Source organism: Thamnophis sirtalis, unplaced genomic scaffold (assembly GCF_051295495.1).
Source record: "Thamnophis sirtalis isolate CommonGarterSnake01/CBP01778 unplaced genomic scaffold, rThaSir2_p1.2 scaffold_9, whole genome shotgun sequence".
In the NCBI taxonomy this organism is placed as follows: Eukaryota; Metazoa; Chordata; class Lepidosauria; order Squamata; family Natricidae; genus Thamnophis; species Thamnophis sirtalis.
The window spans coordinates 41737397-41751650 of record NW_028261389.1 but is presented as its reverse complement, the minus strand read 5'-3'; the positions used below and the strand labels follow the sequence as shown (position 1 = coordinate 41751650).

The following is a 14254-nucleotide window of genomic DNA, read 5'->3' as shown; positions in this document are numbered from 1 at the left end:
TATAAATGCGGATGTACAGAAAAGTACACACTTGCTTGCTGGCCTTGCTGTTTACAATCCCAAATGTAAAAAGTGGAACAATGTTGCAGTTGTGCGCTAGAATAAACACATTTGACTCACAGAACCATTCTTTATGAATATTTGTCCTAGGTGAAGAAACCTAGCGCCCGATCTAGGTGTCAATTAAGAATGCTTCGAAGTCAAGATCTACCATATTGAATGGCTCCTCCTATAGGTGAGATAGAAATTCAAAGCAGCTTCGAACAATTGATATTATTACAAGTGCTAGTACTACTTTTATTACACTATTAAAGAAGTTAAAATTGATAGGAAGGCAATGGAGAATAGAGAACTACAAAGGCTAAACATGAATGCTGATACAGAAGGCTGTATAAGTAGTTTATATTGTTATGTTTGTCTTTTTTGTTTTTTTTTCTGTTCTTAAAGGTAAAAATGTTTAATAAAAACTATTTAAAAGAAAGAAATTCGAAACCCCTCCCCCACCTTCTCCCTCTCTCCGGGTGTGATATTTTAGCCGTACCAAACGGCGTTTAGTTCCCCTCCTCCGCCCTCGTTAGCAAAACAGGGTAACGTGAGAAATTGTTTGGAATAAGAGGGACTTCCAGGTTTCTCATTAAGGAGGAAACTAATGTTTTGTTCATTTCTCTCTCCCTCTTCTACACGATTGCCCCCAGATTGTTGGAGGCAATATGCTGACCGTAAACCGCTTAGAGAAGACTGTAAAGCAGTGGTTCCCAAACTTGGCAACTTTAAGACTTGTGGACTTTAACTCCCAGCAGAGCTCTGCTGGCTGGAGAATTCTGGGAGTTGAAGTCCACAAGTCTTAAAGTTGCCAAGTTTGGGAACCACTGCTGTAAAGCACTATAAAGCGGTCTATAACTCTAAGTGCTATTGCTACACCACCATCACCCAACCAACCCCCGCGACTGGGGGGCCGTGACTGCAGCCGAAGAAAACCCGGGTTGGGTTTGAAATGACCGAGTTTGTATTCAGTGTCAATTTTTATTCGAGTCTAAAGCCAAAGACCACACAAATGGTGGTGGAAACACAAAACCGAGAGGCTGGAGCTGGAGAGAGAGAAGTCTGACTTTCACTCGGGTTTTTTCCCCCTGCACTTCCTACAGGTGCGGAGGTCTTGTAAAGGGATTCTGGACTTTCTCTGTTGCACTTTCTTCGAAGGGCTCTTGAATCTTCTTTTGGGCGATGGGGATGGAGAGAACAACTGAACAATAGCATCAAGACAGGGGAATCCTGGACCTTGTATTTCCGCTGGAGAGGAGGGGGACAGAGGGAGGCAGGTTCCTCATCCCTGGAAGGCTTCCAACTGTCTTCCACTTTAGGAGTGGGGAAGGGGAGAAAGGGAGGGACGCGGTGGCTCAGTAGCTAAGACGCCGAGCTTGTCAATCAAAAAAAGTGAGCTCCCGTTACTTGCCCCAGCTTCTGCCAACCTAGCAGTTTGAAAGCACGTAAAAAATGCAAGTAGGAAATTGGGATCACCTTTGGTGGGAAAGTAATAGCATTCCCTGTCCCTTCGGCATTTAGCCTTGCCGGCCACATGACCACGGAGACATCTTCTGACAGCGCTGGCTCTTTGGCTTAAGAGAGGGAGATGAGCACCGTCCCCTAGAGTTGGGAACAACTAGCACATATGTGCAAGGGGAACATTTACCTTTACCTTAAGGGAGAAAGAGTACAGGAGAAGCCAGCAGTTTTCCTCAGGGCTCTCGGAGGCTTTGAGCTGGAGCTGAATCTGCTGCTTGTCCGCGTTTGATACCTAGCCACGACTATAGACAAAGCATCAAATAAAATGGGCGGGCGAACCGAACTAATTTATGGACAATAATATCAGAATATTACTCTAGGTCGCTGCACCGAATAATTGTGTAATCCAACCTAGTTATTGGGCGAAGTCTAAATTACTCTTGATGGAGAAACTGCCCTGTCTGAGGATGGTGGGGTCTGTTTATATGTTGAAGCAATCTCCCGAATCTGCACTTGGAAGGCTAAGAAAAGCATTCCTGATCCAAACACAGATTTATGAGCCCCTCAATCTGAAGAGATTGCAATTTCTTTATATGTCATATCCGGAAGAGGATATGATGAATTCATTCCCATAAGGAATAGGAATTATAATCTTTGTAATCTTTTTTTTTCCTACCGCCAAGTTTCCAGGACCCCAATCTCAAAGCTTTTGGTGAGACTCAGATAGGTTAAAGTTGGTGTCCTATTGTGGTATAAAGGAATGCTATTAAACTAAAATGATTCCATTATTTTTTTCGGGACCTATCCCATTCACTCTGTGTAATGGTTAATTTAACTAATTTATTAAACTATGAAGTATGCATAAGTATACCATTACCATTAATTACCATTACCAAATACCATTAATTAATGATTTAATTAGTGCCCCCAAAGTCGCCATATTAATGTGATGGGTGGCATAAAAATTAAATAAAATTAATTGCCTTCATTTAATCTCTTTAAAATCACATTGATTGACATCCTGCCTTCTTTGCCTCAGAAAAAGCGCTGTTGTGAGGTCCCATGAAGGATGGCAAGAAACCTTGATTTGGCAGGTGCATTCACCGGTGGCCCAGTCTTTGGGTCCAAAGGTATGGAAACTTTTCCCCCAGATGAATAAGGCTCAGTGGAGTGGGAAACCCGGTTGATTGGGATATCGGACAAAAGGAGTCAGAGCAGAGCAAAAGTCTGTCTTCCTATTAGGAAACTCACCTAATCAAGCACCCACCTTTGTGGATCCGCCCGGCAGGTTTCCATAATTTCCGGCTACCTTCCAAATCTTTTTATACCGCAGGTCGATCGTGAGCGGCGTCCCAGCCCTTAAACAGCAAAGAGAAGGCATGGAAGGAACTCAAGATCAGCTCCCGACCGGCTTTTCCACAAACCGGGGACTTTGGATGCAAAGTGGCGTTCCCCGCCGGAGGATTAAACCCCGGGCCGCTTGACCTCTTCCAGCCGACCGCTTTTGATCTCGCCCAGCCGGAGCCTAACGCGATGGCTTCTGCAGCTGGTGGCCCAGCCCGAGCCCGCCCGTGCCTGGAGCAGGTAGGGCTGTGTTGACTTAGGTGCGCAAGTTTGGGGAAGGGCGGACCCGGGGGCGGAGGGGTTGGGGGCGGGGGTGCCAAGAAACTGTGGCCCCACCCCCTATTCGCTTCTTTAGGTGGTTGAAAACTGAGCTCCGGTGGCAAGCGTCCGGGAGGAGAAGGAAACGCAGATGGAGGTTTCCTTGTCTGCTGGGGAATAGCCTTAAAGCCAATCCGCCTCTCATTTTCCTAAATATCGCCTCCCCCGGTCTCGTCAAACTACAATGACCAATATCCCAAGGGCTGAGTGATGGAAGCTGAGGACTCAGATTATAGGTCCACACGGGTACACAAGCAGAGACGCATTCATTTGGTCTACATCAGAGGTGGTATTCAGCAGGTTCTGACCACTTCTGGAGAATTGGTAGCGGAAATTTTGAGTACTTTGGAGAACCGGTAAATGCCACTTCTGACTGGCCCCGCCCCCATCTATTCTCTGCCTCCCAAGTCCCAGCTGATCGGGAGGAAATGGGATTTTGCAGTAACCTTCCCCTGGAGTGGGGAGGGAGTGGAGATTTTGCAGCATCCTTCCCACGCCACGCGCACCAAGCCATGCCCACAGAACCAGTAGTAAAAAATCATTAATCCCACCACTGGTCTACATCTGAACTTCATTTAATTTGACTTAAAACAACAACAACAACAACCCATTTCTACTTGCACCCGGCAACTGACAGCCCTAATGAGCCGCCTCAGAACTGGAGCTCACTTCGATTCTGCAAGGTGCCCCACAGAATTCCAGCTGCGGAATCCTCAATCCTCAAGTCTCAAGCCATGATGGGCGTTGCCTTTCTTTCCTTTTCATCTGACTCGTACTTAGAAATAGGCAGAGTTTGTACAACTCACTTAATTTTATAATAAATCAACCCATTCTTTGTCCCCGTGTATTGTTTGTAATCATACACTGGGGCAGGGGTCTCCAACCTTGGCTACTTTAAGATTGTGGACTGCAACTCCCAGAATTCCTCAGCCAGTTTGCTTTGTGGCTTTGCTTAATTTCTTTTTCCTTTGAAAACGTTTCTTCTCATCCAAAAAGCTTCTTCAGTTCTGACTCAGAATATTCTATATTTACTTAGAACTGAAGAATTGGATGAGAAGTGAAACGTTTTCAAAGAAAAAAAAAGTCCGGTTACCTTTTAGAAGAAGAACCTTTGCCGACTATTCGAAGGACAAGTGGAGGCAGAGAAAGCTGCGGTAAGCAAGCAAAGGGGAATATTGAAGGGGCTTCCTGTTGCACCCAGGGGTATCCTTAGTGCAAAAGAGTTAAGGTGGCGGCTGTGGGTTGGTGTGGGTGTGCGCACGCCGTGCCACCTTGACTTTTTCAACCACCCCGTGCTGACACACCTGGATGCAACCGATTCCCATCCTATGGCTTAAGTGGCGAGACGCCAAGTGCCAGAGCGATGCCGGAGTCTACACACCCCGGGAAGACAGGGCCTTTCCTTCTTTCCTTCGGTATCTCCTGCCTCTCCGCGGCCCTCCCGGTCCATATGCTGAGCATTGCGTACGGACCCGGAAACGTTTTCACCTGAACCGGGGGTGAAATTCGGCAAGTTCTGGAGAACCGGTAGTGGGGTGGGAATGGGGATTTTGCAGTATCCTTTCCCTGCCACGCCCACCAAGTCACGTCCACAGAACCGGTAGTAAAGAACATTTGAATTTCACCACTGACCCCAACGCTTTAACTTCAGCCTGTTCGCGGGGGAAAACACATTGCACTCATCTTTTAGCCGGGCTAAAAGTAAAGATACAAGGAAAGCATAAACTTTTGTGCGGAACTTTTGCGCACAGAAAGCCGGAGGCTAGGTCGGCCATTCAACCCACTCTCTTGTTCAACGCTCTCCCCATCTTGAAAATGCTCCGTGACTTCTTCAGTTTGGAGATCCCGACAAAAGCAGGAGAGCAAGCACCCCCGACGTCCACCAGTCCCGGTCAGCGTTGCTTTGGAGTTTGCGTCCAGCAGCACCTGAGAACCGGAGGCTCTTCTTGGCCCGTCGTCGCAAAACCCAGTGAGGTTACATAGAACCAAAACGGGTGAAATCGTTTGAGCTGGAAGACGAATTAATCATAGCCAGAATGAACTGTCAGATCGGAATGCTGGTGAGCCAGAGGATTGAGAGCTGGCTTGGCTTAACTTTATCCCTGGTTTAAAGAAAAATTGCAACTGTAAAGGCGGAGGCGACCATCTTAACGCGGGACTCGCGAGTGGCGCCAGTGACCAGGGTGATGATGCACCTGGTGGGCAGTTGACTTTCAATAGCAAAGGCGGTTTCTTGGAAGCCAGTTCAGAATAGCGCGATTGTGGATTGACTCAGTCGGTCCCTTTGAATTTAAGGCGACTTGTCCTTGAGTGGACTTCCCTAGCCAAAGTTACGTTTCAATAAGACCCATAAGGATCAGACGGCGGGGAAGGAAGCGAGCTTTTGTGTCCCCTTAGGAAGAAGCCCCTCTATACAACGAGGGACTTCGGGACGTGTGAACTAGGATGGTTTGGGAATCTGGTATTGTGGGGAGAGAGCTGTGATAGTGTCCCCAAATTAGAAGGAGCCTGGAAGAAGCATTTCCGTTTCATTACAGAGGATAATCTGGGAATTGGAGAGGCCAGAAGAAAAGGAAACGTCAGAAAATGCTTTGTGAAAGGCCCACGGGTGCAACTAAACTGCCACTGAGGAAGCCCTCCACCGCATTTGCTTTCGCTTTCTCTCTTTTCAGTGGCCGCCCCCCGCCGCCGCCCGGGCACCCACTCCCCGGATTACGCGACGCAGACCCACCGTTCAGCTCAGCAATTCCCCTATTGGGCTCAGTGGACGCTGGCCACCCAACCCAAGGCCGTGTGCCATTTGTCAGTCTTGAACGTGCCCCAAGGCTCCTGGCTGCTGCTGTTGTTTTCTGCAACAGATTAACCCGGCTGCGCCTCTGGCAACCGTAAAGGAACAAGAGCGAATTGCCCACCGAGAGAGAAGTGCTTGTTTTCTTAGGAGGACCCCATGTGACCGGGGCTAAAGGGTCCCGGGACTTTGGCAAGCGCTGCCTGCTAAATGTCTTATCATTACCCGCTAATGACCGCCCAACACCCCCCCTCCCTCTTCTCTGGGCCTCCGGGAAGCTTCCATAAAGTTCCTTAAAGGTTGCATGGCTAGAAATTGCACGCCGGGGGCGGAGGGGCCACCAGCAGCTGGAACACATCGGTAACGGTGCAAATCCAGAATTTTCGTCTTTTCACAGAGCTGCCACTTGCACAAGAAACTGAGAGCGGACGGGAGGGGGAGGGCGCAGGAGGAGCTTTGGGGTTGCAAATGTCTTGGAGATGAAGGACCGGGCAGCCCTTTCCCTTCCCAGGACTCCGGGGAGGGGGAGCATGAACCATCCCTCCGTCCTGCCTGCCTGAGTAAGGCTCAGTAAGTCAGAAAGAAAGTTCTCGGAAGTCCTTTTGGGCTGCGGTTCGCGCCACCCACGAACTCTGGTTCATTAAGTCAGCTTTGAATTTGCCCAACAGTTTGTCCGCTATCCTTAACATTTCTTTTCGCTCCGCCTCCAGAAAAAACAAAACGTGGAATTTGGAAAATTGCTAAATGGTACAGTAATAAAAAGTTAAACGCGACCTTCTACTTCTATAACTTGTATATTAGTCGGGATAATAGTTGTCTTTTTTATGGAAGAACCCAGTTCAATTACTAATCAATAGTAATAGAAGTAAAAGAGGGGGGGGGAACCCCTTGCGACCATTTGCTAGGGATTAGTCTTCTTTGGATAAACTTTGAATTCCTTTATTTTTAACGGACCGAGGTGATCGCTTGGCTTTTTTCACGCCCCCCAACCAGCTTCTTTCTTAAGAGCCCCTTTTACCGCCAAGTAGAGTAGCCGGACGCCAAAGAGGAGTCTTCAGCTACTCTTCGGATCTCCTAGCTTTTGGGGGTGGGGGGATAGAGGGAGGTACTGAAGCAACTCCCCATCAGGCTGCCGGAGTGCGGCCTCGCCTCTCGGTTGCGCTTTTTTGTTTTTCTTGCTGCTGCTGTTGCTGTGATCTTTAAAGTGTTACTAATTGCACTTCTTGGATCCGCGCCTTGGAAAAAGGCAGCGGCCAATCCCCGCCAGAGGAGCGCAGGGTCCCTGGAGGGAGAAGGGGGGAGGTCGGGGGACTCCCCCGAGCAGGGGTCGTGACGGTGCTGCCAGCTAGGCTGCCCACCCGGGATATAAAGGGTCGCGAGCCGCTCGGCCGGTTCCAGAGCGCCGGTGCCCCAGCCTCTCCCTGCAGCTCAGCGGCGAGGATGGAAGGGATGATGGATGGCTGTTCGTTTTCGTCCCCCTCCCTCTTCTACGGCAGCTCGCCCTTCGCCCCTTCCCCCGAGGAGGAGGAGGAGGAGGATTTCGCCCAGAGGAGGGTCCCGGCCTCCTTCCGAGACCCCCCGGCGGACCCTCCCGGGGGCTCGGACGGCGAGGAACACATCCGCGCCCCGACGGGCCACTCGCAGGCCGGCCCCTGCCTGCTCTGGGCTTGCAAAGCCTGCAAGAAGAAGGCGAGCCCGGGCGACCGGCGCAAGGCGGCCACTCTGCGGGAAAGGCGGCGGCTGAAAAAGGTCAACCAGGCTTTCGAGGCGCTCAAGCGCTGCACCTCGGCCAACGCCGGCCAGCGGCTGCCCAAAGTGGAGATCCTGCGCAACGCCATCAGCTACATCGAGAGCCTGCAGGAGCTGCTGCGGGAGCAGGTCCAGCAGTTTTACGGGCTGCCCGCGCCGGGCTGCTCCGAGCCTCCCAGTCCCAACTCCAGCTGCTCCGACGGCCTGGTAAGGACGCTCTGCCCGCCCCGGTCTGAATCCCTCCCGAAGGAGAGCAGGGAACGGCGGCGGGCAGGCTCAGAAGGGCTAACTGGGGCGGAAGGGCCCCCGAAGGGCCCCCGAGAGAACCCCTGGCTGTTCGCTGCAGCCTCACTTGCTCCCCGTCGCTCTTCTTTTAAACAGCTGTGATTGTTTCCCGCACCATCCTGGGGCCCCTTCCCAACCGCGGGGTTTTAGCGGAGCTTTCACGGGGTTAAGGCAGGATTTGAAATCCCCAAAATGCTGCGCAGGGCTGATAGGTCGATGCCTGAGCCGGAGGAAGACTCTCCTGGAAGCAATTCGGCATGTTTGGGGGCTGCAAGGAGGAGCAACCTTAGCGGATGGGGGTGGCCCCTACGGGTGGTGCTGAATTGCGTTTCTCTGGATGTGCCAACACCTTTGCTCATTCCACCTGGTGTGCAAAAGCTTTAGTGAGTAGCATATAGTTTTGATTTGGGAGGGAGCACTTCTAGGAAATAGGAATAAGATTGTGCTACTTGTGTGGCAAGTGTGCAAGGCCACGTGGTGCGTCACAATCGTTTTATTTCTATGACTGTCTTAAAGGGGATTTTTTGGGGGGAAAGCATTCTGATATTTCCTTTGACAATTCTCTGAAATGAATTGTTAGCTACTGATCCATGTTCTGCAAATGGAAAATGGAGACAAATTCCCAGAGTAGCCTGTTTGTTCTTTGGCTTAGCATGTTCCCATTAATTGCAATTCTGTGTAGGACATAATATCTCCATATGCTGCACTTAATTACGGCAGTGTATTCATTCAAAATTTATGGTATAGCAAAACTTTGTTTCCCTATTCTGTTTGCTGGATACAGGATCAAAATGTAATTTAGGCATCCTTCCACAATTTAGGCATCCTTCCTGGATACAAAAAGAAGGAAGAGAACAATTATGAGGTTAACCCTTTACATTTTTTTGAATAGATTGCATTGCGTGCTTGTGTTACAAGTGCATCTTCTGAACATTTATCTAACACAGGGCTTCTGAAGCTCAGCAATTTTAAGATGGACTCTTTGGACTCCAACTCCAAAGCTGGCAGGGGAATTCTGGGAGCTGGAGGCCACACATCTTAAAAGTTCCTGAAGTTAAGAAATATTATACAGTATAGTCTAACTAACACATACTCCTGAGGAAGAGCTGTAAGGTTGCAGTGTAAAAAATAATGCCTGGGAGGTCAAGCTGTATCCTTCAAATTTCCTTGCAAGCAATCTTATCAAATGGCAAAGTCTTCAAACGACTGGGAAATTCTTGTACTAATTTCTCTGGGAGTAAACTGCACTGCACCTCACTGCATACATCAGTTTCCTGTAATTCTGCATCAATTTCCCTTTCCCCCCAGGGGAGTTCACAGAATGTGGGTAGCTAAATGATCCAGCCAGATCCATCAAGGATTAGAGTCAGATCCCTTGATTTAACATTCAGGGCCACCTGTTTATTTAAATCTCAGAGGTGTTCTGATAGGTAGTGATTCTTCTAGGCATATTGAGATTGCAACTGTCAGGCTGTGGTGGGGTTTTGCTTGGTGGGATTTATTTGGATTGTCCATTGGTAGGATGGTGTTGTTTGCTGAAGTTATGGATCCCTGAAGGCAGGAGCTTGACCCTGAGTCTGTTAAAGTGTTTGCTTTGAAGTTCATGACATCACCAGGTTTCCCTGTTTGAGCTTGAGTGAAACACCAGTTGTGTTTCAGTTTAAGTGTTAAGAAGCTGTCTGCTTCAGTTTTAAAGTGCCTCTGATGGGCCTTGCTCTTAACTGTTTCAAAACCCTTGTTCAGAAAACTCATTAGGCCAGGTTGAAGCATGTGAAAAGTGCAGAGCACAAACAAGCTATAGTAAAGTTTACTTGGTGTTCAACCATGAACACCTCACCTGAAGGCAGTTCCTTCACTCCTTTGTAACACCACTTTGGGAAAGTGTCACCTTCAGATCTTAAATGTTTACACATGCATATGGCCTTTGAGTAGTCCTAATAAAGATATTTTCTTCACGTGCTTTATTTTTGTGGGTAACTCAGCTACTTTTGCTTAGTATGGATGTTCTAGATATACAGATGTATGTACATGTTGATATATGTGTACATTATTATTTTTCAGAAAATGCAGAAATTACCTTAATAGGAATTTAAATGAGATTATTATAATTCTAACATTAGATTTAGGCCCTGCCCAAAATCAATACGATTCTGGCTAGATATTTTAAAACAAAACAGCAATGCATTATAGAAAATACATGATACAAAATAATGCATATAAGTTCAGATTGTCTGACTATAATCTGTTTGTATATAACTATTATCTTTCACCTATTTGTCATCTATCAACTAGCCATCATTTCCTCCCTCCCTAGCAAAATGCAATGTATGCAGTCTAAACAGTGAAAAGACTAGGCATGTCCCAACTTTTAACTTTTGTTGGACAAAATACACATGTAAAAAAACCAAGATATGGTCTATAATACCACATTGTTTTTGTTTTTCTCTTGAGATGGTGAGCATTGATGTGCTTGCATTTAGCAAAAAGCCATTTTTTCCTGCTATGTTCCTATTCTTGCCTCAACTCCTGCCAGCCCAGTTCGAAATAATGCAAATGCAAGTAGATAAATAGGTTCCACAGTGTGGATGAGCTTGGTTAGTTAGCTTATTACACAAAGGAGTTTTCTTGGCATGGCTAGGGTAGCTAAATTTTGGGAAGTGGGCACATAAACATATGGGCTCAAATTCCAGTCAGTAGAGTTCCTAATATGTAAATATAACTGAAATGTAATCATTATGCAATAGTAACAATGCTAATTACTACTATTAGTAGTAATATTATATTTTAACCCCTCCCCCAATAATTAGTAGAAACTCCATGCAACCATGAAATACAACGAAGTATTTTATATAGCAGAATCACATCTAATTGTTCTAGGAAGCTATACTTACATAATGATAGCAAAAATCAGAAGCAAAGATAAGGATTGAAACTGAACCCTATTATAAGATTTTAGTTGTTCAAATAACACTGGTATATATCAGAACCTCATTTGCCATATATCATTGAATTAATCCAATATTTTCTTTGAACACAGTTGCAAAATAGAAGGAAAAAAAACCCGGACAAGTTGCACTGTATGGCCTGATTGTTATTTTGACTCCCAAGGCAGAAAATCCTGCAAATGTTGCCTTCCTTTCTATCATTAAAACACAACATGTTAAATAGATATTTGTTGCCTTTCCTAACAGCAAAAACCAGCTGTCTGAAACAATCACCTCAATTTTTAAATGTTTTGACAAACCTTGTTTGTCATGTGTAAAATAATTAACAGAGTCTGTGAACTTGGTGGTGCAATGGTTAGAATGCAGTACTGCAGGCTACTTCTGCTGACTGCTGGCTGCCTGCAATTTGGCAGTTCCAATCTCACCACAGGCTCAAGGTAGATCCAGCCTTCCATTCTTCCAAGGTTGGTAAAATGAGGACCCAGATTGTTGGGGGCAAGAGGCTGACTCTGTAAACTGCTTAGAGGGGGCTTTAAAGCACTGTGAAGCAATATATACTGTGTTTCCCCGAAAATACTTTCACGGTGGGCAAAAATATAAACCCTCCCCCAAAAATAAGCCCTAGTGAAGGGGTGGGTTTAGCCAGAACAGGGGGCAGCCCTTCCCTTCCTCGGTCACCTCAGGGCTTTTTGGCCCCTTAATCAGATCAGCTGGGCTGCTCCATTCACAAAACAGCTGATTCGTGGGTGCTCAGCACAGACTCAGAACAGGATAAGAGGCAAACTCCCCCTTTCGCTCTTTCCTTGGGATCTCAGCGCAGACACACATCCCCCAAATGCTCTATCCGAAGCCTTCTCTGCGTCTGTGCAGAGTTGCCAAGGAAAGGATGGTGCGTGGGTGTGTGTGAGAGAGATCCCTACCCCCCCACCTCCCAGGCAGCCACATCCCTCCACTAACCTGCTTTCCTGCTCCATTCTCCACTGCCACGTGCAGGGCAAGAAAAGGAGTTTGTGGGACTACTTCCAACTTCGCAAGATACTTTTCTTGTCCTGCACGTGGAGCAGAGAATGGAGCTGGAAAGCAAGTTAGTGAAGGGATGTGGCTGCCTTGAAGAAGAGTGTGTGTGTGTGTGTGTTTTTTCGTTCATTCTGCCAGCAAGAGGCGCCCCCCTCCCCGCGAGGCCAGAGCAGCACAGTCAGCTGTTCCGCGGCCAGCAAGCAGGGCAGGCGAAGGCCAGGATGCAAGGAGAACTTGGGTCATTGTGGCAGCAGGCAAGCAGGTGGTGGGATGGAGAGGGTGGGGCTGGTGGGCTTGCTGCTTCCTGCACCTGAAAAATAATAAGACCTCCCCAAAAATAAGGCCAACCCCTTATTTGGAGGGTCAAAAGAAAGGAAACACGGTAAGTCTAAGTGCTATTGCTTTGTGCCACACTAGATGAAACAGCTGCACAACCAGAAAGCATCCTCTGTGAGACTTAGCAATAGCAGTTAGACTTATATACCGCTTTATAGGGCTTTCAGCCCTCTCTAAGCAGTTTACAGAGTCAACATATCGCCCCCACAATCTGGGTCCTCATTTCACCCACCTCGGAAGGATGGAACGCTGAGTCAACCTTGAGCCGGTGAGATTAGAACCACTGAACTGCAGATAACAGTCAGCTGAAGTGGCCTGCAGAACTGCACCCTAACCACTGTGCCACCTTGGCTCTTCATTGGACTGCCTTCAGCCCTGTACTTATTTATATCCAGATATTGCTGATATCTATCCAAATTCAATGTTCTTTCCAGATATTCTGGCAGATGAAATCCAATTGACAGTGCCTTTAATGTATAGAAACCCCCAACCTCATGGCTTCTTATCTATTTCAGACTGAATGCAGCAGTCCCCTGTGGTCCAGAAGGAACAGCACTTATAGCAAGAGTTACTGCTCTGATCTCCAAAATGGTAAGGCTCCCATCTCTTCACTCTCCAAGGATGACAGTAAGAGCATAACAATGGAGGTATTCAACTGGACAGAATAACCCAGTAGCTGCTCTGGTAATATCTGGCAGCACATGATAGACTTTGAAAAGAGAAATTCAGTTACCTTAGATTTGAATGTCTGTTAGTTATCTTTCTCTTTAAAAGTGTACAGAGTGGAATACACAAATAATATACAATATTTTATGCAGCTATTTTATGTAATTTCTGGGATCAAGTCCCATAAACAAAAATGGAAAGAACTGAGTATGATTAGGTGGGAGAAGAAATAATTAAAAGACAGAATGATAGCAGTTTTCAAATATATGAAATGTTGATACACTAGCCAGTGTTTCCAAACTTGGCAACTTTAAGACTTGTGGACTTCAATTCCCAGAATTCTCCAGCCAGCTCGGCTGGAGAATTCTGGGAGTTGAAGTCCACAAGTCTTAAAGTTGCCAAGTTTGGGAACCACTGCACTAGGCTTAGGTTTTTCTGCTTTCTAAAGCATATCTTACAGAATCCCTGATCAGTTGCTGACCCTTCTGACTAATTGTTCCTAGAACTGTAATACAAAGCTTTTGAGGATGTTGAAAAAATTTGCTCCAGAGGACAGACCTGACCAATGGCTTCATATAACAAACAGAGCATTATTTCCTAAACATTAGTCAAATTTGCTTCAATAATCACTGGAATCACCTTAATCACCAGAATAATTCTAGGCAATTGAATTGAAATGATAGGAAAGGACATTTTTCCAGGCATTAGCAAAAGCTGACAAACAGCTTGAATAATGGATTCTCCTTTATTAATGGAGATGGCATGCATGAAGGAACATGTGTGACATCTGCAGTGACTGGCTTAGACCAACTCATGAAGTAGCATCAAACTTTGATTTTGTATCTCTTTCCACTAAGTGCTGTTTTGTCTTTCCCTCTCAGCCTACCCCTCAGAAGCAGCTAGCTCTACCATCTCCAGCCTGGATTGCTTATCCAGCATAGTGGATAGAATCTCTTCTTCGGATCAGGAGGGGCTCTCCCCCAGGGACGCTGCTCCCCTTTCTCCTCTTACCAGCCCTGAATCCCGGCCAGCCTCTCCTGAGGCCCCTCATTCCAACCTCATCTATCATGTACTTTGAACTGCCTGAGATTTTACACCAGCTGGGCCAACGATTGGCTGCTTCTGAGAATTCCCAGCATCAACAAGGAGATGCTCCATTGAAATATGAAGCTCTTGGAATTCTGGTGGACCAAAAATATGCATACAAAGAAAAAAAAGTCACTTTATTTTGTCCTACCTTCCCTTTTTAGAAAGCAAACGACATATTTAATCAAACTACTTTTTAATACTATGTACTATAATT

The 14254-nt window shown here is 46.8% G+C and overlaps 1 protein-coding gene across 2 annotated transcripts; it reads left to right on the top strand.

Moving 5' to 3' along the window:
- The first annotated feature begins 7369 nt into the window (after window positions 1-7369).
- Window positions 7370-14203, top strand: MYF5 (myogenic factor 5). 2 transcript variants are annotated; one of them, XM_087722546.1, is made up of 3 exons: window positions 7370-7909; window positions 12801-12876; window positions 13848-14203. In XM_087722546.1, exons 1-3 carry the CDS (start codon window positions 7394-7396, stop codon window positions 14027-14029), a joined length of 774 nt encoding a protein of 257 aa, XP_087578672.1. In that variant the 5' UTR covers window positions 7370-7393; the 3' UTR covers window positions 14030-14203. The 2 variants fall into 2 exon arrangements, with proteins under 2 accessions (XP_087578672.1, XP_013931746.2); XM_014076271.2 differs by having other exon boundaries at window positions 13833-14203.
- Window positions 14204-14254: the final 51 nt, after the last annotated feature.

Excerpts from the sequence above, each read along its gene's own strand:
- MYF5 (XM_014076271.2), top strand. The coding sequence starts at position 7,394 with ATGGAAGGGATGATGGATGGCTGTTCGTTTTCGTCCCCCTCCCTCTTC. Across the intron at positions 7,910-12,800 it reads CCAGCTGCTCCGACGGCCTG|ACTGAATGCAGCAGTCCCCT; the intron begins GTAAGGACGCTC and ends TATCTATTTCAG. Across the intron at positions 12,877-13,832 it reads CTGCTCTGATCTCCAAAATG|CCTACCCCTCAGAAGCAGCT; the intron begins GTAAGGCTCCCA and ends TTTCCCTCTCAG.